The 21,549-nt window shown below is 43.5% G+C and overlaps 5 protein-coding genes and 1 pseudogene across 6 annotated transcripts; 1 reads left to right on the forward strand and 5 right to left on the reverse strand.

Annotated features, from left to right (window-relative positions):
* Positions 1-742: 742 nt before the first annotated feature.
* Positions 743-2,908, reverse strand: LOC148317681 (sulfotransferase 1C2-like; annotated as a pseudogene).
* Positions 2,909-3,353: 445 nt separating this feature from the next.
* LOC148317682 (sulfotransferase 1B1-like) lies at positions 3,354-5,337 on the reverse strand. The gene is made up of 7 exons (XM_088284065.1): positions 5,130-5,337; positions 4,763-4,891; positions 4,532-4,629; positions 4,332-4,458; positions 4,172-4,266; positions 3,799-3,979; positions 3,354-3,498 (listed from the first exon to the last, which is right to left on the reverse strand). Exons 1-7 carry the CDS (start codon positions 5,278-5,280, stop codon positions 3,386-3,388), a joined length of 894 nt encoding a protein of 297 aa, XP_088140191.1. The 5' UTR covers positions 5,281-5,337; the 3' UTR covers positions 3,354-3,385.
* Positions 5,338-5,999: 662 nt separating this feature from the next.
* On the reverse strand, positions 6,000-7,744 carry LOC148317683 (sulfotransferase 1 family member D1-like). Its single transcript, XM_088284582.1, has 7 exons — positions 7,594-7,744; positions 7,297-7,425; positions 6,936-7,033; positions 6,729-6,855; positions 6,572-6,666; positions 6,297-6,477; positions 6,000-6,122 (listed from the first exon to the last, which is right to left on the reverse strand). Exons 1-7 carry the CDS (start codon positions 7,742-7,744, stop codon positions 6,010-6,012), a joined length of 894 nt encoding a protein of 297 aa, XP_088140708.1. The 3' UTR covers positions 6,000-6,009.
* Positions 7,745-8,125: 381 nt separating this feature from the next.
* Positions 8,126-12,683, reverse strand: LOC148317684 (sulfotransferase 1C1-like). Its single transcript, XM_088283727.1, has 7 exons — positions 11,807-12,683; positions 11,599-11,727; positions 10,260-10,357; positions 10,037-10,163; positions 9,717-9,811; positions 9,428-9,608; positions 8,126-8,890 (listed from the first exon to the last, which is right to left on the reverse strand). Exons 1-7 carry the CDS (start codon positions 11,991-11,993, stop codon positions 8,778-8,780), a joined length of 930 nt encoding a protein of 309 aa, XP_088139853.1. The 5' UTR covers positions 11,994-12,683; the 3' UTR covers positions 8,126-8,777.
* Positions 10,751-17,572, forward strand: LOC148317685 (tectonic-3-like). Its single transcript, XM_088283726.1, has 16 exons — positions 10,751-10,888; positions 11,176-11,335; positions 11,567-13,934; positions 14,139-14,253; positions 14,343-14,440; positions 14,802-14,917; positions 15,052-15,160; positions 15,253-15,365; positions 15,450-15,488; positions 15,595-15,669; positions 15,838-15,957; positions 16,043-16,141; positions 16,229-16,332; positions 16,442-16,589; positions 16,707-16,841; positions 16,920-17,572. The coding sequence occupies exons 3-16, from the start codon at positions 13,487-13,489 to the stop codon at positions 17,013-17,015; spliced, it is 1,815 nt and encodes a 604-aa protein (XP_088139852.1). The 5' UTR covers positions 10,751-10,888; positions 11,176-11,335; positions 11,567-13,486; the 3' UTR covers positions 17,016-17,572.
* On the reverse strand, positions 17,224-21,380 carry mto1 (mitochondrial tRNA translation optimization 1). 2 transcript variants are annotated; one of them, XM_088283725.1, is made up of 13 exons: positions 21,142-21,380; positions 20,704-20,906; positions 20,421-20,620; positions 20,231-20,348; positions 19,713-20,008; positions 19,537-19,649; positions 19,206-19,396; positions 18,986-19,116; positions 18,710-18,914; positions 18,385-18,556; positions 18,181-18,290; positions 17,874-18,031; positions 17,224-17,473 (listed from the first exon to the last, which is right to left on the reverse strand). In XM_088283725.1, exons 2-13 carry the CDS (start codon positions 20,891-20,893, stop codon positions 17,369-17,371), a joined length of 1,989 nt encoding a protein of 662 aa, XP_088139851.1. In that variant the 5' UTR covers positions 20,894-20,906; positions 21,142-21,380; the 3' UTR covers positions 17,224-17,368. The 2 variants fall into 2 exon arrangements, with proteins under 2 accessions (XP_088139851.1, XP_088139850.1); XM_088283724.1 differs by having other exon boundaries at positions 19,713-20,011; positions 21,142-21,379.
* Positions 21,381-21,549: the final 169 nt, after the last annotated feature.

A 21,549-nucleotide genomic window follows, 5' to 3' on the forward strand; every position in this document is an offset into this window, starting at 1 on the left:
AAAAGCGAAAAGTTGCTCTTTTAGCCCGTGAGAAATGTCATAAATGTTTGTTAATTTGCTCGAATTACAGTCCCCTGATCCGTACGTGCCCTCTGGTTGATTGTATTTGTTGACCCACCTAATTAACACAACACAAGTCTCAAAAAGGAAATCATATCAACAACAGAGAATTGAACAATTGAAATTATAAAAAGTCTGAATGTATGCTGACTTACTTCATTTTCTTCTTGTAGTCCTTGTTAAACTCTGCTGACTGCTCAGGTGTAAAAAAAACATCTGATCACAGACTTCTCCTCTTGAGGACAAAAAAAAGTAAGTGAAAATAATATATATATATATATATATATGCTGATAAATGTGAAGAAAATAACTGAAGCCTATGCTCAAGTGGGAAACCTTAGGGCTGAAATTGACCCTGAAAAAAAATCCCCATAGAGAAAAAATGTGTAAACATTTGATTTTTTTTTTTAATCATTTCAAAAACCCACTTATAATTTCAATAATATGCAGAAAAAAATGTTCAATCATGTCAATTTATTTAATATAGTTGGTGAAGGACTCAAACTTAGCTACTAGCTTAGACTTTATGGTACAATTTTTTACTTTTTCTTTTTTTATGCTCTTGTTTTGCTTTTGACAAGAATGCATTTTCACCTCGCTTCATTCTGATGTTATACTACAGTTGCAACAACTAAACAATAATTAAAGTCAAGTAGCAGCAACTGAAACGCTGCAAAGTCCGTTAGAACTCTGCTCTGAACGGTATGTTGACTTGCTTCATTTTCTTCTCATAGTCCTCGTCAAACTCTGCCAACTGCTCAGGCGTAAAATGATTTTTCCAGTCACCGATTTCTCCTTTTGGGGACATAAAAAGGAAGAGATGTGCCGGTTTTAGATTCTGCTTTGTTGAAGAAGAAAAAAATAAAATAAAATAAAATAATAATAATGGTTGAATGACCTTTTCTCATGAATTTGGAAATGGACTGATCAAAAATCTCTTTGCTAACAAAGCTGTAGTTGACCATCGGGTTGTCCTTCATGCTATCGAAGGTCGTCAGCTCCACAATGCGGCTGATGACATCATCAGAGAGGGACAAATCCAGGTACTTCATGATTCGCTTAGTTTCACGCCAAGGATTCTGAGGTTTGGCACGCACAAAAGTAAAAATAGAAGCAATTATGAATGCGGAATTATGTCGAGACTTGCATCTCCTGCAACCCAGAAACCAAGGACACAAATAGTGATTCCGCTCCCAGTTGATGCAAGCGAACCTTGACATGCCATTGCAAATGCTGCAACAAACTTCTCGAGAGCACAAGAAGCCCGCAGACCTGTCCCACCAGGGTGCACCATCATCTAGCTCTTTGAGCAAGTGACTTGGGCGAGATATTAAATAATTACCTCTTTCATGTCTTCATAGAAGAGGTAGAAGATGTTCCTCTTTTCTCGTTCCTCCCAGTAACCTTTCAACGTGATCGTACCAGGAGCCCCATCCCACTGCGGAGACAACATTCAGGAAATCAGTCAAATGGTCAAAACAGTCCTCATGTCACTCGCTCTTACATTCTCCATGCATGAACTTGTGGATGAATCCCTCCCAAGGTCCCGGCTCAGGACTGATCAAACTCATGCGAAGAAAGTGGTAGTTGCTCACCAGGGTGTCCTTCGCGTGCGATATAGATCGTCTTCAAAACACGCATCACACATCTAATTACAGATAAGGGCCGATTGTGAGTTGTCATCATTGCAGGTGCTCGAGCGCTCTAGCTTACTTTGCACTTGTTTTCCCAAAAGCCGACTGGAAGCAGCTGAAGCGGCAGATGTGTTTTAATGACTCTTGGTGGATCCATTTCCTTCAGTTGATCGAGACCTGACCATTCACAGCAAACATGTCTGAACTGTCAATGTCCTGCGCTGAGAGGACGCTTCAAATGTCGTACCAGAACCGTCTGAGATCCATTTGTGGGCTTCTTACTTGATTGTTTTCTCAGCTGAGTGGAAGACTCGAGGAAAGAATGTCGCTTGACTATTGAAGCGCGTCTTGCACTCTCAGAATCGCCGTTATGAAGAAGTAGGTCAACTATCTCCTGGATCCATGTTGTCCCTTTATCAGCCAAATGTAGACAAACACATGACTTAAATATCCCAAACTAGATTGACGTCAATTAAATAAATGGACATAATACACAATAAAAAGCAAGACCTGATTTCGGGTAGCTGGCGATGAGGAGGTCCGACGGATCAGGAGAGAAAGCGGATGCGTCCTCAAAAGCTTTGGCGGTGTGGTCATGAAGAGGAATCCCTTTTACCGGAGCGCTGGATGTCAATCGGGTTGTTCGACATGACACAGGTCAATATGTTTTCGTGCAAGAACAGAAAATAGCTCGTTGACTGCCGTCGTTCTGTATAAAGATATTTCTAATATATGGATGTGCGTATTCTAAATAGTTTAAAATCCGTTAAGCTTTGTCAACAGCAACGTGTGCACGCCCAAATTGTAATGAGGAGAATCTGCCAAAGCTTGTAAACATTTAAGCAACGTAGCCACACCCTCGGATATGCGTGGAATATTCATTGAAATTTCAATATTCCTGGAGGGAGGACATGACCCAAGATGGCCCATTCTTCACTAACAAGCTCAATTGATATATTTTTTTGCCAGGAAACTGAAATGAGTTATTTTCTATCCATCTATTTATTTTGGAGCAATGACGATATAAGTGACGACTTGAAAAATGCCTACATTTAAATGAATAATATGGCTACGGCCCCTTCTGTTCTCCACATGGTACTACAAGAGTTAGTAAAGGGTCCGATTACAAACTCTCCATTGGAAATGATTAAAACCATGATCAATTGGCACAAAAAAAATCATGTGGACCTCCCTACCTCTGACCCCTTCAACATCTCAAAAGAAGTAACCTCTCCGTGTCTTATTTATAGAAGAATGAAGAACTGTGGAAGTGAGCAAAGGTACATAGATGATGCTGTTAAGGACGCGGCACATCAAATGAAAGCATGACCAAAAGACCTTGAGGTGATTTTTTTTTTAATGCATGTTACATTCTATTTCTTTTACACTATTTAGTCGATCAAGCTGAATTTATAGTAGAATCAAACCCAATTAATCAGCCGACCAATTAATGGCTGAAGCTCTTTTTAGGTACAATCAGAATCTTAATATTGGTCGATATTGTTGTGTTGCATGACATTGGATTACTTTTCCGTTGAAGAATCGTATAATATTAGCCAAAGTGGTGCTTAGTGTGAAATGAGTTGACCATATAAGGCACGGATTTCAAGTTTGTGCCTGGTGGTTCTGGCGATGGGGATGAGACGGACATAACTGAAAACAACAAGAAACCGTTGAAATTCTGCATCCTCTTAGAGCTGTGTTCTGAACGGTATGATGACTTGCTTCATTTTCTTCTGGTAGTCCACATCGAATTCTGCAGACTGCTCAGGTGTAAAATGATTTTTCCAATCACTAACGTTTCCTGTTGTGGACAAAAAAAAAAAAAAAAAAAGGAGATGTTTGTTAGATGACGTTGACATGCATTTGTACCAACAGAATTCAAATAGCACTATCAAAAGGGCTGTTTTAGCGAATCGGTTTTATACGTCGCTAACCCCAAAAATGCTTTGCAGACAATACGAATTAATGATTTCCTTCCTTAACTTTTCAACGAATCGGTATGTTTTCCATTTGCCGTTGTTTCCCATGGGTTGCGCTTGCGTGACTCCCAAAACTTCTAGCGGCCGCTGTAATAACTATAATAGAACTCGTGTTGAATTACCTTTTCTCATGAAGCTGGAGATGGAATGGTCCAAAACCGTTTTGGGAAGAAAGTTGTAGTTGGTCATTGGGTTCTCCTTCATGTTCTCAAAGGTCGTCAGCTCTACAATCCGACTGATGACATCATCGGAAAGGGACAAGTCCAGGTACCTCATAATTCGCTCCACTTCACGCCTAGGATTCTGGCCAGGAGAACACAAAGGAAAATAATAGAGCCAATTATGTCCTCATTCGTTTTTACGTTTGCACTTATTAGACGGCCATGCATCTCCTTCAGATTAGAACCCAAGAAGATCCAAGACGCAGTTCTGGTGAGAAAAGGTCCTGACACAGCTCCTCTCCCGATGGCCATGGAAGAGGTCTTAAATCACTACCTCTTTCATGTCTTCGTAGAAGAGGTAAAGGATGTTCCTCTTTTCTCGTTCCTTCCAGTAACCTTTCACGTGATCGTACCAGGAGCCCCATCCCACTGCGGAGACAACATTCAGGAAGTCAGTCAAATGGTCAACCAGTCCTCATGTCACTCGCACTTACACTCTCCTCTCATGAACTTGTGGATAAATCCTTCCCAAGGCCCGGGCTCAGGAGCGGTCAGATTCATTTGATGAAAGTAGTAGTAGCTCACGATTGTGTCCTTAGCATTGCGCGCAACGTAGATCGTCTTTAAAACATTATCAAATGAGGGGGCGGTTTGGAGTGGTCATCCTTATGGGTGCTTAGCCGCTTCAACTTACTTTGCACTTGTTTTCCCAAAAGCCGGCTGGAACCAGCTGAAGTGGCAGATGTGTCTTAATGACTCTTGGGGGATCCATTTCCTTCAGAAGCTGCAGACCTGAGGATTTAAATCAATTATTTTGTACTATTTGTCGCATAGGCCTTTGAAACTATTTTTCAGTCTTTCTTCAGCCTCTGTGTTACACTAACCGGACACTTCAATTTCAAATACCGGTACTATTTAATAATACCTGATGCATTGAACATTTGTCTAGCATCCTCAAGGAAAGGAGTTCGGATCATAATTGGGGCTCGTCTGCAGCTCTCAACATCTCCGTTATGAAGAAGTAGGTCAACTATTTCCAGTGTCCATGTCGTCCCTTATCACCAAAATATACAAGAATGCATGATTTAAATATCTATATCTATTTTTTGCAACAAGAGTACCAGGAGAAAGCTCATGCAGCGAAGAGAGAGCATGCAAACTCCACACCGGAATGTCTGAAATTCAAACCTCGAACCTATGTGCTACCCTGAATGACATCGTTCGAAATCGAAATGACACATGATGCCAAACAGACCAAGAAGCGCAAGAAGCAGCATGAAAGTGAGTCAAACCTGATTTAGGGTAGGAGGCAATGAGGATGTCCGATGGATCAGGACAGAAAGCGGACGCGGCATCAAGGCCTTTGGCAAAGTGATCTGCGAGAAGAATTCCTTGAACTGGAGCAAGAAGGCAGCGGCGGATGACAGTCTGGTCGTCTGACATGACCGTCAAAATGTTTTGAGGAGCGACAAAAAATGAAGCTCTTTCAGTAGGGTAGTTCTGAATCTTATTTTTCCTCTCTCAGAATCTGTCCACATTTGCCTTACGTTTCTTGTTGCTTTAGCTCGATATTCATTCATGAATAGGCTGGATCAACAGCACAACGCCCAAAATGTAATCAAGAGGAACCTGGAGGCACTTTTGGTCTAACTGCTTTTATGCTGAATCCTCACAGTAACTTCCTAACCGCTCACTTCCTCGCTCCTGACCGTAACTCCGACCCTAAACTGTCAGATGAAATCAATTTTGATTAGCCTAACAATTGCACCCAAAACATACCTTTGTACCCAAATCAATTAAGTCAATAACAACTTGACCAAATGATGTTTGATTCCATTTATTTGATGAAAAACACAGTGATGCCTTGAGATACAAGGTTAATTCGTTCTGTGACCACACGTGTAACTTGAAGCACTCGCATCCAAATCATCTTACCCCATTGAAATGAATGGTAATGCCATTAATCGGTTCCAGCCTTCACCAAAAAAAAACGCAACAGAAAAATTGTAATGTCTTTTTAATAAGGTAAATATATGCTTTAAAAAAACGAAAAAAAAAACAATCTCATTTTCAGACTGTAGATTTGTTTCCCCGGAATCCCCACAACCTTGAAACAAACAATATTTTCTTTGACTGTGATGTCATACTACAATTGAACCACTGCGATACATTTTAGAGCTGTGCTCTGAACGGAATGTTGACTTCCTTCATTTTCTTCTCATAGTCCTCGTCAAACTCTGCCAACTGCTCTGGTGTAAAATGATTTTTCCAGTCACCGACTTCTCCTGTTGCGGACAAAACAAAAGGAAAAGAAACATCAATTTCTTAACAATATGCTGACAAATATGAAGGACCAAGAGCCTAAATTTGGTAGCCTCGCACCCCTTGCCCCCACTTTAAAGATAGTGGGTGATTTGTCGCCATTGTGAGCATCAGTTGAAACGTAAAGGTTTAATCACCTTTTCTCATGAATTTGGAGATGGATTGATCGTAAATCTCTGACGGTAATGAGCTGAAGTTGGCCATCGGATTTTCCTTCATTTTCTTGAATTTCGTCTGCTCCACGATGCGGGTGATGACATCGTCAGAGAGGGACAAGTCCAGGTACTTTGCGATTTTCTCCACTTCACGCCGAGGATTCTGGGTGAGGGAACAAAAAGAGAAAAACGGAGTCAGTTATCCTGCTTATTCACGGAGAAGTCCGGATGACTTGGGAGAGGTATCACATCAGTACCTCTTTCATGTCTTCATAGAAGACGCAAAGGATGTTCCTCTTTTCTCGTTCCTCCCAATAACCTTTCACGTGATCGTGCCAGAGGCCCCATCCCACTGCGGAGACAACATTTACAAAGTCGCCGACCTGCTGGAATAGTCCTCATGTCTTTACTTACACTGTCCATTCATGAACCTGTGGATGAAACTCTGCCAGGTTCCAGGCTCGAGGCCGACCAAATTCATGTGTTGAAAGTAGTAGAAGCTCACAATGACGTCCTTGGCATTGCGCGCAACGTAGATAATCTTTAAAACACGCCATGTCGTTAAATGAGAGGCGGTTCTGAGTTGCCATCCGTGCAGGTTCTTGGCCTGCGTCAACTTACTTTGCACTTTTTTTCCCAAAAGCCGACTGGAAGCAGTTGAAGTGGCAGATGTGTCTTAATGGTTCTTGGGGGATCCATTGTGTTGAGATGATCGACACCTGATGATGTACAGCAAATCGAAGGGTCTTAAGTCTCTTTGTCAGCCTCTCTCCTATTGGATGTTACCACCGCGCCGGTCTTGAATTGAATCATTTTTAATTTGAGGACGCGACTCTGTGTTCTGTCCTCATACCGCATAGAAATGAATTGATTCACTCCTTGTGCACTGCGTGTTGCTAAGTGCAAACGGTGCTTAAACTCACTGGACATTTCGTTTGGAATACCTGCACAATTGAATGAGATCCACTTGAGGTGTACCCACCTGATTGGCTCCGTGTACGATTGGAAGCCTCGAGGAAAGCAGTTCGGTCGATTAACGGGGCTCGTCTGGAACGCTCAACATCTTTGTTATGAAGAAGCTGGTCAACTATCTCTGTGGTCCACGTCGAGCCTTATCACCCAAAGGTAGAAGAACACATGACTTACTTAAACTCATTCAAATCCATAAGACGTGTGTATATATATATATATATAAGTTTTCAAAAACTTTTTGACATTCTAATGGCACAGAAAGCCCAAAAAGATTGTTCACAAGAAGAAGCATAAAAGTCATCCAAACCTGATTTCGGGTAAGCAACAACGAGAATGTCCGACGGATGAGGACAGAAGGCGGACACGGTGTCCAAGCCTTTGGCGATGTGGTCTGGAAGATGAATTCCCTTTATGTGTACCAAGTGTGAGCGAGACTTGCCAGTCTTGTTGTCTGACATGGCTGAGGCCATAAGATTTTGTGGAACAACAAAAAATGAATTGCTATTGCCCTTTCAGTGGGGAAGTTTTCTATGGAGTCATGCCTCGCCTGTTTTATCTTGTATGTTCCTCTGAATATTAATTTTGTCTTACAGCCTCTGCTGATCAGGTTTAAAACTCAATAACAACCAGTATTCAGTGTCAACAGCACCACACCCAAAAAGTAATTGGGGAAAAGCCCAAGGTGCTTTTTATCTCTGCAAAGTGGTTGGCTGCTGGAACAGGTGGATAAAGTGACCCGTAGCGTCAGGCGGGCACCACAAAATCTGAAGAAAAAAAACGTTTCCACCCTTTTTGCCCGCAAAATAAATTTGTCCGAAAAAAAAAATCACCACCAAAGAGACAGTAGGTATATTTTTTAATACATGTTACAGTAAAAAGTAAGCATCGGAATTTGGAACCTCTAGCGCCTCCTGTTTTATAGCGGATCCTTGGTTGTTTTTAGATGATCTACACTCAGTCCCTAATACAAACGAACGATTCAGAAAATGGCTGGAAGATTAGATTCAAACGAAGCAGAAGTAAGGCTCAGGAGCCATAATATGTCACGGAAAAATGCTAACACTGCCGGTGTTAATGTGTTTGTTCAGTCAAGTGCGTCTTTCAAGAGGTAATGAAGTCAATAATGTGACAAACAAATTACATTGCATACATTTTTTAAATAAGTCCTAAACGCTTGTGTGACTTTTGAATAATTCTGGGCCACGTTACCGTGTTCCCATGTTAACTGAGGAGCCGCGAGAGAGTTGGAACAAAGCAACTTAATAGTATCATATCGATAATTTTTTTTGCTTGTCTTCTTGATCACGTTCAGAGGCTTTGTCATATTTATCACCCCAAAATTGCTCTGACAAGAAACGCGTTTTTGTGGAGCGTCAGCGAGCGTTCCTAAAACAAATAATATTTTATTCTTCTGCTAAGTTATTCTGCAATTGTAACAAGCAAACATGGAGAAACGACTCAGCAGAAGCCACTGAAATAATGCGAATCCTCTTAGAACTGTGTTTTGAACGGAATGTTGACTTGCTTCATTTTCTTCTCGTAGTCCTCGTCAAACTCTGCCGACTGCTCAGGAGTGAAATGATTTTTCCAGTCTCCAACTTCTCCTGTTGAGGACAGAAAAAAGAGAAGAGATCCGCTTTAATCCTCCGGTGGATAGAATTCTGCATCCCACCGCTCCGTGACAAGCGGCGCTAGCCACTAGCTAGCTTGCGTGCTAACAGGCCTGGGCCGAGTAATTATACCGAACATGCAATTGCGCTGGATAAAGAGTGATTCGTACAAATGCGCTCAAGGGAGAACTTCAAAACTTTGCACAAGAGCATCACTGGAAAAAATCTGGAAAACTGAATTGAGTTTGACTCAGTTGTAAGCCTTTGCAAAATTATCTTCAAATACGTAAATTATATTTGGAACATAATCGCTTGACACGGTCTTTAAAGCCCCAGAGGACTGTTTTTAGAAGCACCAAATCCAATAATAAACGTTTGTTAGAATGTTGTATGCTAATTTTTCGTAAATTTATGACAGGCTTGTAAGAGTCTCCGCCCTTGTTTAACGTCATCAGAGGGAACTGCAGTAACTCCCAAGACCGCTAGAGGGCGCCACTTTCACATAACAGGACAGGAATCATGTTGAATGACCTTTTCTCATGAAGTTGGAGATGGACTGGTCAAAAACGTTCTGGGGGATGCACGTGTAGTTGGCCATTGGGTTCTCCTTCATGTTTTTGAAGGTCGTCAGCTCCACAATGCGGCTGATGACATCATCAGAGACGGACAAGTCCAAGTACTTCATGATACGTTCTATTTCACGTCTGGGATCCTGCATGGAAAACGTAACAGAGAGACGTATGCACAAGATTTTTGAGCTTGTGGCAAATTGAATAATTACAACGTAATGGTTGCGTGTGTGTGTATATTTGACTTATACCTCTTTCATGTCTTCATAGAAGATGTAAAGGATGTTCCTCTTTTCTCGTTCCTCCCAGTAACCTTTCACGTGATCGTACCAGGAGCCCCAGGGCACTTCAGAGCACATTAGTGTGTGAGAAATTATCCAATTGCACGTGAGCGGTCCAAAAAGTATTTTCCACAGGTTTATCACGTTCCACGATCTGTACTAGCGACACATTATATAACAGGCGAAACTATTAAATGCTGCTCGATGGCAGCAGGTACCGTTTACCATTGCTCAGTATGAGTAAGTACATTTGTGGGTCAATTTGGGCCGCATGATTCTGCTGTGCTTACACTCTCCATTCATGAATTTGTGGACGTAGCCCTCCCAAGGTCCAGGCTCAGGCTGAGTCATATTCATGCGATCAAAGTAGTAGTAGCTCACCATGTTGTCCTTTGCATTGCGTGCTACATAGATAGCCTGTAGACATGATGCAGGGAGGAGCTCAGTGAGACCTCATGATTATTATGGGGTTTTTTTTTGTCAATGATGTAATCCCTACTTACGTCAACTTACTTTGCACTTTTTCTCCCAAAATCCAGTCGGAACCAGCTGAAATGGCAGATGTGTCTTAATGATTCTCGGGGGAGTCATTTTTTTCAGAAGCTCAAGACCTGAGAATGAAATAAATATCAATATGCAACGGCGTGTGTGGCAGAACAACCCCAAACACTTTTAACTTCAACAATTTTTTCATCGTGGTTCAAATCACCAGTAGTCAATCAAGTACTAAATGTGTTACTATTGTAGCATTATTATTGTTATTATTATTAAAACCTGATGCCCTAGATAAAGAATCTAGGGCAAATCGGAATTTGTGCTAAAAAAAACCTAGAAAATATACTTGCATTTTTAATTTAAAAAAAATTTGCACAAATTTTTTAACCAGTGTTATTCAGGAACATTCATACTTAATAGATGTTCATTTATGAGGCGTCTTTTGCTTCTCCCCAATATTCAAATCTGTTCGTCACAATCTCAGCTTTCTTGCCATTCCAGTTTCTCCGTTGAAGTGAAAAGCACAAGGAAGGGCAAGTGAGGCTCTCCTTTGTAGGATGCAGGCACGCTTCCTGGAAGGGGGCGAGGTAACTCGAGTTTAACAAGATCGCTTTCCTTCTTGTGGGTGCCATCTGGCTGCCGTGCCAGTAAGTTTGCTCCTTCGTTTGATTGCGGTCCGTTTCAACCGGAGAATGCAAAGTCGGGCCGTGCCAGTTTGTTTTTCACCAGGCTTTTCCTTCGATTTGAAATGTTTTTGGTTGTAGCTTGGAGTGATAAGGTCCGTTTTTGTAAATTCTGATGAGAAAAATGTGATCAAATCAGATTATTATTTCATACTAGCCTTTGCTTTTGGTTGTTTTTAGGATCGAGTGGCAGGTCAGATTAAATGCTCTCGCCACAGGACCTTGTTCGAAAACGTTTTCTCCTCTCTAAGGTCAACAAAATGCAAAATTCCTCCCACTACGACGCTGCAGATCCTGTTTTAGGTCGTGGGAAAGCGGGAGTCTCCTTACATCTTACATTGGTTGCCAGTCAGCTTCCGGGCAATTGTGAATGGGGGCATTGAGCAGGAACTGATCTCTGCACTACAAAAGGTCTGTCATACAATATTTAAAAATTGCATTAAAAAAATCATGTAAAAATCCACATTTGCTATTTGGCATGACCAAATCGACTCGAATGAGTTACTCAAACTACTTTTGCCGAAAAACACGTAAAAGTCCAACAAATCCCAATTTAATCAAATCAAGTAAAAACGAAAGCCTTAACTGGTAAATTATCTCTGATTCATCCATTTTGTTTCGTACCTTGTGACTTGTCTCCAGTGAAAGCTATTGCAACAATATACCGTGCGCACCTGAGGGAATTGGTGGTGGGCTGCAGATCTCGAGGAAAGGACTGCGCTCCGGCGTGGGGGCTCGTCTGCAGGCCTCCGCATCGCCGTTGTGAAGAAGTAGATCAACTATCTCCTGCGTCCATGTCGTCCCTTAAACCCGCCAAAGTACAGCAACGAAATGAATGACATCATTCCATCACGTGAATATGGTGCACTTTTTTTTTCTGACCCGCTTTTGGGTAGGTGGCGATGAGGAGGTCCGAGGGATCAGGAAAGAAAGCTGAGACGGCATCAAAGTTATTGGCGATGTGGTTCATTAAAGGAATTCCTTTCACGGAGATGAGCGGGAAGCGCGACATGGAGCTGCCAGCCTCCTGGATGGCATCGCTGTAGGACAACTCTTTGCCTTTTGACATGGCTGCCGTCAAAAAGTTTCAGTGGACAGGCAAAATCTCTGCAGAAAATACTAAAGTCCTTTCTCCTCTTCGGTCAAATATTTACCAGGACCTTAACTTTGAATCTTTTCCTGCAACTCCTTTTCTTCGTAGAATCCCCCTTTAGTCCAGTCCACTAACATCTGGACTTTGCCTCTCTGAGCCCCCTGTGGGCTTTCTTTACAGCCATTCATGACATGAGTCCAAAAACTCTCAGTGGGCTGTCCCAACAGCCCTTCGCTGTAAACAGAGTGAAGAGGAAGCCTTCAGCTGTACTGTAAGTTCCCGCCTCTTGATAATTTATCAACTATTTGCTGTGTTACTTGAGGGAAGGACAAGAAGGGTCTTGTGTAAGCGCCACAGCAAAAGAACAAAGAAAACAACGGTCACTGGATCCATTTAAAAGAAAGTTTCGCTGGATTCGTCAGCTCTGTATTTCAGTTGGAGAGGTCAACTGCTTTCTGGTTGCAAGTTTGGACCCTGAGTCAAGTCAGCCATGTGTTTTTTTTTTTTACCCCTCCACGGCTCGCTGTCCTATGTGTTAAGGCACCCCCATATGACGTTAACAGTGATTAAACCAAGATTATTCATGCGTAGGGTCATGCATCTGCACAGTTTGCAGAATACATGAGGAGTCATGTGAACACAGCCAGCCTGCGGCAACTGTTTCAACTTGGCGTCCTGTCAAAGGCTGAAACAATATTGTCAGTGAAAACAAGCTCAGAAAGATTTGACCACAAAGAACTGTATTATTAAAAACATGTGGAATGAGGCAACAAACTTTTTGCATGTCTCTGAGAAATGACACACCAGCATCTAATCTTCAGTTCAAACAGGAAAAAGACAAAGGCTTCATTTTGTCTGATAAGATTCAGACAGCGGATAAACCATCACAGTCCAAAAAGGAATGGCCAAGTAATGGAAAAAACATGTTTCTTTTTTTTTTTACATTACGAAATCACTGGAAATCAGTTTAGAATACATCTTTTAACAATTCCTCCTGAAGTAATTATTTTCTTGTTTAGTTTAAGGCAAGTCAAAAAGTCAAGACAAAAGTCTCAAAATAATTTACCTAAAATTGACAAAAAAATAATAGCTCTGAGATTTGAAAAAAATTCTAACAATTTTTTTTCCATGTTTTTTTGTTTGCATAAATTTAAATGCATTTCTCTACATATGACTACTACGGTATTTTTGCCCAATCCATACTGTGCACATGAAAAGTTCTTTCCTTTCTATTATGGGCTTTACGGTAGTGTCTTCCTGTTTTTTTTTCCTCAGTAATCGGAAGTTGTTACTTCAACTTCCTTAGTAACAAGAAGCGTTCGCAACCGCTGCTATGTAGCAACTTTAGCTAGCTCACTCGAAAGACGTTTTTCTCCCGTTTACGGTCACGTTACGTTCATACATTAAACGTAAGATGTCTCCAGCCCCTAAAATAAATAGCCAACTAGAAATAGTTGATTTGTGAGGACATGAACAACCGCCAGTGGGGCCGTCTACATCTTGCCTTTGTCGTCTTCTCGGTTGCGTGCTTGGCGCAAACGCGAGCGCAAACGGAGGCTACGCCGACTGATGGGCAACTCGTGAATTTATCGACTCCATTCGCGGGGCTCCCCGATGTAGTGCACTCGAGCAGTCCCGTCCCCGGCGCGAATGAGTCCGTAAATGTTTCAGTCGGAAGCACCGAAACTCGCGTTGCAGACAACCAAACCTCCACCGCTGCTACTGTCTCGCTAAGTGCACTCCCCACAAATGGGGAACCTGTCAGCTCTGCGACCCCTTCTCAGGTGACCACCGACGACGTGAACTCCACCAGTCTCCCCAATGGCACCACGGAGTCCATAAATGTGACTCTCGGAAGCAGTGGGACTCCTATTGAAGAGACGGCTGAAAGTGCCCCAAAAGTGGGCGCCCCCGAGGGTAATTTACAGCACTAAAGCCTTTATTTTCATTAATTTACTATATGTGTACATCCTCTGTTGTTGTATTAGTTCAGATTTTGTCATTGCAAGTTACAATTTAAATGCAAAAAATGCAGTTTTGTCAGTTGCAGGCTTGTAAAGTTTGATACTGAATGTCTAATCCAGAGTTCAAACTAACCCGAACTTTGTGTGTTATTTCCAGCATGTGCCTGCGATTTAACTCCTGGTGTCTGCGACATCAGCTGCTGTTGTGACGTTGCAGACTGCGGCGTTGATGACTTGAGCACCATCTTCACCGGATGTCATCAGACAGTCAAGTAAGAATGTCTCATCAGCACATGTAAAAATGTCCACTTTTGGCATTGTTTGAATGGCAACATTTGTTTTTGGGGTGTGTGCTTTGCAGGACAGGAGTCTGCATTGAGAAATGGCTGATTTTCCGTGCCAATGTGGATCCTTCTTTAATTACTGTGACTGACTCTATGTTTTGTGTTCAATCTCCAGGTAAATGTCTGCAAATATATCCCAACACACATCATTATACAGTGGTGCCTTGAGATTCAAGTTGATTTAATTTTTTTTTACTTGTAAATTATAACAAGTGTTTGCTATTGTGACATTAACTTCAAAATAACTATCAATTACATACAAAGATACATTTTACCATGCAGATGTTGATACAGTTATTTGACACCAGTTTCTCAGTGTGTTACATGGGCTCCCTCTAGTGGTATGTCAAAGAATCACTGCCCAAGTACAGTTGATTGGATTTAACTTTTCAAATTTAATGTGCAAACTGCTGAATCAGTTTCATCATAAGCACTGTTTGAATGTTGATTTAATATTTTTTTTTTCCTTCTCCCAGCGGTTGATCATTTCAAGGCCCCCACTGCTCCACCTCAGCTTCCAGCTGTAGGGGACTCGTATCACTTTGCACCACCGCAGCCAATAAGCGTCGGCCACAGCAGACCGTTTTATCGGGTAATAGGATCACATTTGTTATGTTTATTTTTTACGACAATATTCCCGTAGACTTTGCATGCGGCTATTTACAACTTGGTGGCTTACTCAAGTTATTTTTCCTGCAATTTATGATGACAAAATGCATGTTGTAGGTAGACGATGTCATTCAGACATACTTCAGCAGTTCATCTGTGCGAGGTCTCCTTCGTCAGCCCTCCCCAGGATTCGCCGATGCATTCTGTCTTAATCGCAATCCTGCACGTAAGACGACGCCTTCTTTTTTACATGTATATTTACCTTCATCTTCATTTTCCAGCCACCCAAAACACAAAAGTGTTTTGCTCGTCTTGCAGGCTTCTTAAGATCAGAGTCTCTGTCCTGTACTCGCATGGTAACCCCTCATTCGTGCACCAAAGACCCAAATCTCAGCGCGCGATCCTACTACACGAACCTGAGTCTGATTAAAGTAAGCAAGCCTGCTCACATTTTTGTGAACATTTTTTTTTTAAATATCTGATCTCTTAAATCAGCGCAAATGTTGTCATGACAGATTCCAAAACCTCCGGAAGAGCAAGTGTCTGGCCTTTTGGTGAGAACACATTTGCCGCCTTTTTCTGATTGTTTAAAAGATGGCATCAGTTCTAAGACGTTAGTTGCTGCCCAACTAAGATGGTTTTATTTTTTTCTTCCCCCAGATCCCCGTCACCCCACTTTTAAATTGGCCTGCACCAAGTGAGCGAAATAACCTTTGTGCTGATGTGACAAAAGAGGTGAGAAGCTTTATTTTGGATTTTTAAGCAAACAAGTTCAAGCGCAAAAGCCGACAAAGTTAATAAAAGATTCTATTTCAGAAACTGACAAATATTTCCCTTGAAATATTTGTCGTTCCATGCCAGCTTTGTGTTCATCCCTCGCATCTGTTTGGATTTTTTTATCAGGTGCAGTTTGTCATAACGTACACAGAGAGAGGAGAGCTGGCGAGTGCGACCGTGAATGTCGTTTTAGGTGATGTGAAAACAAACCAGTCGTTTCAACAAGTGCACTCGGTGCAATTCAAGGTAGTCACACCTACGGGTCTTATCACAAGGCACAGATGATTATAGAGCTTCCCTCTTTTTATCTTTTTTTTTTTTTTTTTTTTAGCTGGGGACACCTCGCCCGTCTCCAGCGCCAACGATTCCCTCAGTTGGACTGCGGGTGGGATCGAGTGTCCTTGGTCGCTTTAATGGAGTCGTGAAACCCGTATCCTCATGAACCACGTCGTGAACCTCCCTCAGAACGGGTTACATTGTGTCGTTCTCGCGCAGCACTTCCTTGACCGCGTTCCAGGTGACCATAATGGGCGTGCCGCAAGCCGGCGAGTGCTCCTCTGAGCCCTCCACACGGGCGAGCATCCTCTTCACGCACAACACCATCACAGGCTGCACATTTAGGTGAGGCCACGAGAAGCAACAGCGAGCTCTGTCCCGCTTTGAGTGAAAAGCGAAAATCAACATCTTGCACAGAGAAGAGTGTTCTTTTCATGCATTTGTGTGCTCCAAGTTCTCCTTCCAGAGACTGCGCCGAGCTGCGTTCCCAAATTGGCGCCATCTTGCAAGGAGACGCCATTCCTGACACGATTGCCATGAGCGCAGGCTCCCAACCGGACTGGACCCGAGTCCTTCGGCAGGATTGTCCCGTCAGCTCAGAGGTAGCCAGCACGTGTTAAAATTGGATTATATGAACCCAACATTTGAGTGTCATCTTTTCTGACTAGTTTACTATAATCTTGAAGATCGAATGAGTTTGTCCCCTCCCCCCTTCTTAGGAAACATGTGACTCAGGCTGCACCCTCCCACACTTGCTCTTTGTGCAAGTGCTGTGGGCTCGAATGGGCCTCCTCGACCTCCCTCAGAGCTACATCCTGGGGGTTAAATACCTTTTCCGATGTCAAAAGTTTCAGGTAGGCCAGAATCAAATTCTCCATCTTCACTTCCCAAGGAAATTTGAACGTAACCCCCCCCCCACTTGTGTCTTTCAGTGTCCTTTGCCGTCAAGGATCAGACTCGCCACCGAGGTCGCGTTCGCCGACATGACGGTTTACCGCAAACCAGCGCTGGAGATTGATTGGCCTTGACTGACGCGTTTTGCTTGGCTTCTTCACCAGCGGTACTTCAGACCTGGACGGGCTTTCTTAATGCAGTTAAGGTCGCTTAGCGCTTAACGCTGCTCACACTCCGGTTCCTCACAGGATTAGAATCCAGGTAGCTGGATTGTAGATGGTGGCGTTGTTCAAAGTTTTAGGAAGGCAGCTTTATTAAGATAAGAAAAATTCTCCACAAACATTGGCTGGCAGAACACTTGTTTATTGAAAGATTAGAGATGTCATCAAGATAACTTATTTTTTGTACATTTTTAGTAACAACATTTGCGGCAAAAGTGTATTTCTTTTTTGTAAACTGCATCTCGTAGCTTGTCTTTTTGCTCGGTTTAGTTCCTGTGTGTCCTTTTCTCCTTCCCCGAGTGACGGACGTAGTTGAGAAGGTGGACAATTGCAGCCGGTGTAATTCCTTGCAAACGTGTAGCAGCACCCAGCTGAGGGAGGGGCACAATCATCTTATTTCAATATATGTCACAACTGGGACAAAAATGTTGTCAGTTCTTCCTACTCAAAATAAAAATGCATCCGTTGAACTCGTATGAAAAAACTTTTGTTCCCCCCCCCCCCCAAAATCTGTTCCATGATCGCGCTTCCTTTTGAACGAATGGAAATTCTGTTAATTTGTTCCAGCTCCCTCATAAAGACAACAAAGAAAAATAGTAACATACACTTAATATATCTATAATAATACAAAGTCTAACTTAATCTTCTACACCTTTTAATCATTTTCATTCCATTTGAAGCTTAAATGAAATGTCCATCTTGTGAAGCTTTCTGGCACCATCTAGTGGTGGAATACAGTAATACAGTGGGTAATTTTTATTTTGAACTCACCGTGCTGGGCCGAACTCTGTCCAAAATCTCCCGGACCTCTTGTGACAGAGACACGGGAAGAGACAAATAGTCCAAGTCCTGTGGGAGAGACAAGCTCTCCTCTTTTTGAATTCTCTCAATCTCCTTCTGCTGGAGGATGCAGTGAGGCCTGTACACAGCTGCATGGCACACATCCACACAAGAAGAACATCATGCTCCGCAGTGATATCAGAATTCACAAATATTTTCAGAATATTTGGAATTAGGCCAAAGTGCTTCGAGGGTGGCTAAAAGCCTGAAAACGATGTTGCAAACGTTTATACACCACCTTCTATCTTCAACCTTTGTGAGACTTCTGTGTAGGGTGCGAGGCGGTGTGGGAAGATGGAGGCCAACATTTCAAAGGTGGCGTCGTTGTACTGCAGCATCTCCAAGCCGCTGAAAGACAAACCAGGTACCCAACGACTTCAAATTAAAACAGAGGAACATGTACGGGATTACCGCTTGATGAGTGGAACAGATTGTAACTTGCGTGGGATTGGCGGCCTTCGTCTCGCTGATGTGCACGCGAGGCAGCTCAAGTTTCCATTTTGTGGCTGGCAGAGAAACATCCTGAAGAGCTGCGAGCGCCTCTTGGAGACTGTCTCTCACTCTCAGTGTCTGCTGGTAGCGGCGGGAGGACACGCATCCCACTTCTTCAAAGCCTGAAAAGATGCGCTCAACTAGTCTGCATGGCCTTCAAAAAATGAACCTCTAAAATCTGATTTCCCAGTTTTAATCCATTTCTCCCCTTCACTTATAGAAACACAAATACAAGGTTGCTCCAATTGCAACTCATCTCCACCGAGGCCTCCAACCTTTCAGGGTGAGTCGCAGGTCAGCATTGTCCGGCCTCAGAAACGTTCGAAACTCCGCCCGACTGGTGAACATGCGGTAAGGTTCCGTTACACCTCGCGTCACAAGGTCATCAATCAAAACGCCGATGTAGCTCTCGGTCCGAGACAGCGCCGCCGTGGGCATGGAGAGCGCCGCTCGGGCGGCGTTGACCCCCGCCCACAAGCCCTGTTGAGCAAAGTGCAGTGCTGAGTGGAAGTCGGGAGGAGATTGAAATGATATTTAAGTGTCAGTGCTACCTGTGCAGCAGCCTCCTCGTACCCGGTGGTCCCATTAATCTGCCCGGCCAGGAAAAGACCTTGAGTGCTTTTCACCTGCAGTGCAGGACTCAGCTGGGTGGGGCACACAAAGTCATACTGCACGCCGTAGCCTAACATGATGGAAAAACAGACCTCAATCTACATCTTTTACTTTTTTTTTTAAACGTTTTGCACACTGGCCAGTTCGGGTAGCACATACCGGGTGTGTGGATTTCGGCCCTGTGCAAAGCCGGGATCTCTCTGATGAGGCGCAGCTGCATGTCAGGGGGCATTGTCATGGAGAGACCCTGCGGGTACACCAGGTCAGAGGTCAAGCCCTCGGGTTCCAGCCATACCTGATGCTGCCTGCCCGGAAAGCGAAGTACTCGGGACTCAATTGAGGGGCAGTACCTGAACAAAGACAAGGATTTGTTATTTTCAAAGTGATTTTCAAATGTATGTTACCTTTTTTTTTTTTTTTTTTACCCTTAAAAACTGTCAAATTTAAACGAGATTGGTAGATACATGAAAAGTGGGCGTGTCGTGTGCACCTGGGGCCCTTGGTGTCCTGCTGTATGTGACAGTTGAGGTGAAGACTGTCTTTCACCACTTTATCCACACCAGGAGTGGTATAGGTCAAGTAGCACGGCAGCTGCTCCTCGGCCTGTTAGTGAAATTCAACCATAATTCGCCCCACTTGCTGTATTCACGTGTGCTTGGAAAGTACCTTGCAATGAGTGTGGCTGTTGAGGAAGCTGAAGGGACTTGGCTGACTGTCAGGCGGATGGAGCTTGGCCTGGTCAAAGTCCACTGAAGCCTTCACTATTCTGGGAGGGGTACCCGTCCGGAGTCGGCCCATCTTCAGCCCCAGGCGCTCCCTCAACGTGTGGGACATTCCGGCGCTGGACGGGGCGTCTCCAATCCGCCCCCCCGGAGACGTGTTCTGTCCCATGAAGAGCGAGCCGGACAGGAAAGTACCCGTGGTAAGAACCACAGAGTGGGCCGAGATCGGGAGGCTTTCTCCTGCTGCCGTCGGAAAGCGATTGAATTATTATTTTTTTTAAACAGTTCTTAAAGATTCAATCCAAATGTATTACAAAAAATATTAAGCACTGTTTGGGATTATTTTGCATACCAATAGTCTCAAATCATCTTTCCCCACTAAATCTGCCATACTTGTGTTTTTTGAACCCGTTAGTAGTCGGAGGTTTACTGTATTTGTTTTTGGATGCGTTTGCTGCCCACCTAAACTTATCCCGGTGACTCTGTGGCATCCTGGCTCTTCTGGGTTGGATTCTGTTACGAGAAGCTCCTCCACTGATCCCTCCAGCACGGTCAGTCTGGGAGTGGACAGTAACTCGGACTGCGGGCGAAAAACATTATTTGTAAAAAAATAAGCAGAAAGATGGAGCTAAAAGATGAATTCGCTCTTCACCTGAACGAATTGGCGGTAGCGTTGGCGGTCCAGTTGAGCCCGCGGCCCCCACACAGCGGGACCCTTGCTGCGATTCAAGATGGAGAAATGGATGCCGGCCCAGTCCCCGGCTCGACCGCACACACCATCTAAAGCGTCCACCTCCTTCACCAGGTGACCCTTGCCCACTCCGCCCAGAGAGGGGTTGCATGACAAGGCGCCTGGAAGGAAAGTGAGGAGAGAAGGATGGTGAGCGGGACTTTTCATTTCAAAGCTTGAAGCTGAAGGTCAAACCTTCTCTTACCGATGGTGTGAACTTTCTGCGTGACCAGCAGCGTCTGTGCTCCCACTCGGGTTGCCGCTGCGGCCGCCTCGGTACCTGCGTGACCCCCACCCACCACGATGACGTCATACTCCCGTTTGGCAAGGTGACTGGCACGTCTGGAGACCAGTAAGAGGAACCTCGCCAAGGTTTCACGCTTCTTTCTCAACATGGATGATGCAAACCTGTTTGCGGAGGGCAAAGAATCACAAGTCCCGAGCATGTCTGGCGTGTGTGGAGTTCACACAGAAAACCCAAACACCGATGAAATTCGAAACCAATACTTCTCGACCGTGAGGCAGACGTGCTTAGGCTTATAAATGTATTAAGTTGTAATGCGTTTCAGCGCTGCACCGAACGAATACATTGTAAGATTGCGGTCATCACAACCCCTAAAAATGACCATCTTGAACTACTTACAGTTTTTTTCAGCCAAATTCAGAGAATTATTGCCGTCTCGCTTTAAAAACAAGAAAAAGAAAGTCCCGAAGACTGCCTTTTCCGGACATTAGGAGGCGGCCATGCTGCCTGTCGGGCAGTCGTAATGTATGCAATAAAGTCGCGCACAATCTTTTCGCACTTTGTTTATATCCATCCATTATATGATCCGCTGGAAAGTGCAAATTGAGCACTATGCTTTTTAACATTTGTACTTTTTATTTTCAAACAATCTGTATTTAATTGTTAGTTTTACCAAAATGAATCCGGGAAGATGAATGCGGAATCGACATTTCCACTTTTGCCAGGCTTTCTTTTTCTTTTTCACAATTATCTGCTCTTCTACTTATCTGTTCTTTGGCCACTTCTGATAAATCAATCAGAGAACAA

Source organism: Idiotropiscis lumnitzeri, chromosome 20 (genome assembly GCF_059441095.1).
Source record: "Idiotropiscis lumnitzeri isolate Australia: NSW breed Sydney's pygmy pipehorse chromosome 20, RoL_Ilum_1.0, whole genome shotgun sequence".
Taxonomy (NCBI): domain Eukaryota; kingdom Metazoa; phylum Chordata; class Actinopteri; order Syngnathiformes; family Syngnathidae; genus Idiotropiscis; species Idiotropiscis lumnitzeri.

Bases quoted from the DNA above. Each gene is read 5' to 3' on its own strand.
- LOC148317684 (XM_088283727.1), bottom strand. From the start codon at position 11,993: ATGTCAAAAGGCAAAGAGTTGTCCTACAGCGATGCCATCCAGGAGGCT. The intron at 9,812-10,036 runs GTAAGCACAGCA...TGTGCTCTGAAG, and splicing joins CAAATTCATGAATGGAGAGT to TGCCCTGGGGCTCCTGGTAC. The intron at 9,609-9,716 runs GTATAAGTCAAA...TTTTCCATGCAG, and splicing joins TCTATGAAGACATGAAAGAG to GATCCCAGACGTGAAATAGA.
- LOC148317683 (XM_088284582.1), bottom strand. From the start codon at position 7,744: ATGTCAGACAACAAGACTGGCAAGTCTCGCTCACACTTGGTACACATA. The intron at 7,426-7,593 runs GTTTGGATGACT...TTGGGTGATAAG, and splicing joins TGTTGCTTACCCGAAATCAG to GCTCGACGTGGACCACAGAG. The intron at 6,478-6,571 runs GTACTGATGTGA...TCCCTCACCCAG, and splicing joins TCTATGAAGACATGAAAGAG to AATCCTCGGCGTGAAGTGGA.
- mto1 (XM_088283724.1), bottom strand. From the start codon at position 20,893: ATGTTGAGAAAGAAGCGTGAAACCTTGGCGAGGTTCCTCTTACTGGTC. The intron at 20,349-20,420 runs GTGAAGAGCGAA...TTTCGCCCGCAG, and splicing joins GCTACCGCCAATTCGTTCAG to TCCGAGTTACTGTCCACTCC. The intron at 18,557-18,709 runs GTTGGAGGCCTC...GCATCTTTTCAG, and splicing joins CCTGCGACTCACCCTGAAAG to GCTTTGAAGAAGTGGGATGC.
- LOC148317682 (XM_088284065.1), bottom strand. From the start codon at position 5,280: ATGTCAGACGACCAGACTGTCATCCGCCGCTGCCTTCTTGCTCCAGTT. The intron at 4,459-4,531 runs GTAAGTTGAAGC...AATGTTTTAAAG, and splicing joins TTTGGGAAAACAAGTGCAAA to ACGATCTACGTTGCGCGCAA. The intron at 3,980-4,171 runs GTAGTGATTTAA...TCTCCTGGCCAG, and splicing joins TCTACGAAGACATGAAAGAG to AATCCTAGGCGTGAAGTGGA.
- LOC148317685 (XM_088283726.1), top strand. From the start codon at position 13,487: ATGAACAACCGCCAGTGGGGCCGTCTACATCTTGCCTTTGTCGTCTTC. The intron at 15,670-15,837 runs GTGAGAAGCTTT...TTTTTTTATCAG, and splicing joins GTGCTGATGTGACAAAAGAG to GTGCAGTTTGTCATAACGTA. The intron at 16,842-16,919 runs GTAGGCCAGAAT...TGTGTCTTTCAG, and splicing joins TCCGATGTCAAAAGTTTCAG to TGTCCTTTGCCGTCAAGGAT.